Source organism: Poecilia formosa, unplaced genomic scaffold (assembly GCF_000485575.1).
Source record: "Poecilia formosa unplaced genomic scaffold, Poecilia_formosa-5.1.2 Scaffold70, whole genome shotgun sequence".
NCBI lineage: Eukaryota > Metazoa > Chordata > Actinopteri > Cyprinodontiformes > Poeciliidae > Poecilia > Poecilia formosa.
The window spans coordinates 2,337,635-2,339,789 of NW_006800009.1; the positions used below are offsets into that span (position 1 = coordinate 2,337,635).

General features: G+C 42.7%; 1 protein-coding gene across 1 annotated transcript in view; it reads left to right on the top strand.

Moving 5' to 3' along the window:
- The window catches only part of LOC103140401 (microtubule-associated protein 1A-like), an 11,989-nt gene that overhangs the window by 7,852 nt on the left and 1,982 nt on the right, over positions 1 to 2,155 (top strand). Inside the window, exon 3 of the mRNA XM_007555548.2 lies at positions 1,209 to 2,139. Coding sequence (XP_007555610.2) covers positions 1,209 to 2,139 — 931 coding nt within the window. The remainder of the gene's footprint in view (positions 1 to 1,208; positions 2,140 to 2,155) is intronic.

Consider the following 2,155-nt stretch of genomic DNA (forward strand, 5'->3'; position numbering starts at 1 on the left):
AAATTGGCCTCTGTCTCTTTAAATCTTGCCACAATACAGTAATAGTAACTGCATTTTTTAGTCGAAGTAAAAAATGTTATAAATACAAAAAAGAAATGTAAAAACCATTTTAGAAAAAAATACTTGAAACTGTCATTGAAAAGAATTATATAATCTGCTGTCAGAAAATCTGTGCCTGACCAAGACAGATTTACACAAAAATGTGTTGAAATATTTAACACATGCAGTGTGTTATAGTGTTATGTACATTTTAACATGTTGTGTGTTAAAATGAACACAAAATGTGCATTAAAGGTAATACATTTTTGTGTTATTTTTGTAACATGTCTTTTTAAAGAGAGTTGGTCCTCGCACCCTGCTGTGCCAGTCCATTATCCTCAAGAGCCGCTGACTCCCAAGTGTGGATGTCAGCCTTGGTGATATATTACCAGCTGAACTGTCTCCAATGGCCATCAGCTAAGCTGAGCTGCCATTCAGCTGTAAAGTTTGTTTTCATTCAAACTTAAGCAGTTTTCTAGTTTGTTCTGTTGAGACAGTGACATCAGTTTGTGACATCATGCAAATTGATGTCACAAAGAGTGATGCATTGATGTCATAAGGCTGCAGTCTTGAATTCTACGCAGAGCAAGCAGAAGCATTATCCTCACAAGTGATTGCGTGCAAAACCTTTTTAAGATAAGAAGGCAAGTCCTAACAAATTAAGGAAAACATTAAACCGTGTTTGAATTTCTCTACACAAAAAAATAAAAAATGAGTCAGCACCTTAAGGCGTCGTTTTCTGACTCAGAAAATGAGAAAATACAAGCGACCATAGCTAGACAGGCACAGAAGTTCTATGGGATCTTGAAAAATGTCAGCATGTTGTCAAGTAACAGACAGACTCCAACTAAAGCAAATGAGGAGAAGATCCAAATTAGGAATATAGAGCTGCTGGCACTAGAAAAAGACAAGCTGCTTCTGGAGAAAAATAAGGAATTAAAAAAAATGTTCAACATTATCAGAAATTTAATGGAGAGTAACACCACACTGGAGAAGGAAAATACTGCTGTGGAGCAGAAAAGCACTGTCTTGGAGCAGAAAATCACCACCCTGGAGCAGAACACCACCACACTGGAGAAGGAAAAGACCGCTCTGGAGCAAAAAACCACCATCTTGGAGCAGATAAACACTGGCCTGGAGCAGGAAAACACCGCCCTGAAGGTAAAAAGCATCACCTTGGAGCAGGAAAACACCAACCTGGGGCAGAAAGGCACTGTCTTGGAGGATATAAACACCGCCCTGAGGCAGAAAAACACCACCTTGGAGCAGGAAAAAAGCATCCTGGAGCGAAAAAACACCACCTTGGAGCAGAAAAACACTGCCCTGGGGCAGAAAATCACCAGCCTGGAGCAGGACAACACCACCCTAGAGAAGGAAAAGACCGCTCTGGAGCAGAAAAGCACTGCCTTGGAGCAGAAAATCACCACCCTGGAGCAGGACAACACCACACTGGAGAAGGAAAAGACCGCTCTGGAGCAGAAAAGCACCGTCTTGGAGCGGAAAAGAGCCATCTCGGAGCAGATAAACACTGCTCTGGAGCAGAAAAACACTGCCCTGGAGCAGGAAAACACCGCCATGAAGGTAAAAAGCATCACTCTGGAGCAGAAAAGCACTGCCTTGAAGCAAATTAACACTTCCTTGGAGCATGAAAACACCACCCTGGAGCAGAAAGGCACTGTCTTGGAGCATTTAAACACCGCCCTGGGTCAGAAAAACACCAGCCTGAAGAAGGAAAAAAATACACTGAAGCAGGAAAACACTGCCCTGAGGCAGAAAAACACCGTCTTGGAGCAGGAAAACACTGCGCTGAAGAAGAAAATCACCACCCTGGAGCTTAACAACAACGCCTTAGAGAAGGAAAAGATCACTCAGAAGCAGAAAAGCACGGTTTTGGAGAAGATTAACATTGCCTTGGAGCAGGAAAACACCACCCTGGAGCAGAAAGGCACTGTCTTGGAGCATTTAAACACTGCCCTGGGTCAGAAAAACACCAGCCTGAAGAAGGAAAAAAATACACTGAAGCAGGAAAACACTGCCCTGAGGCAGAAAAGCACCGTTTTGGAGAAGATTAACATTGCCCTGGAGCAGGAAAACACCGCCGTAGAGAAGGAAAAGA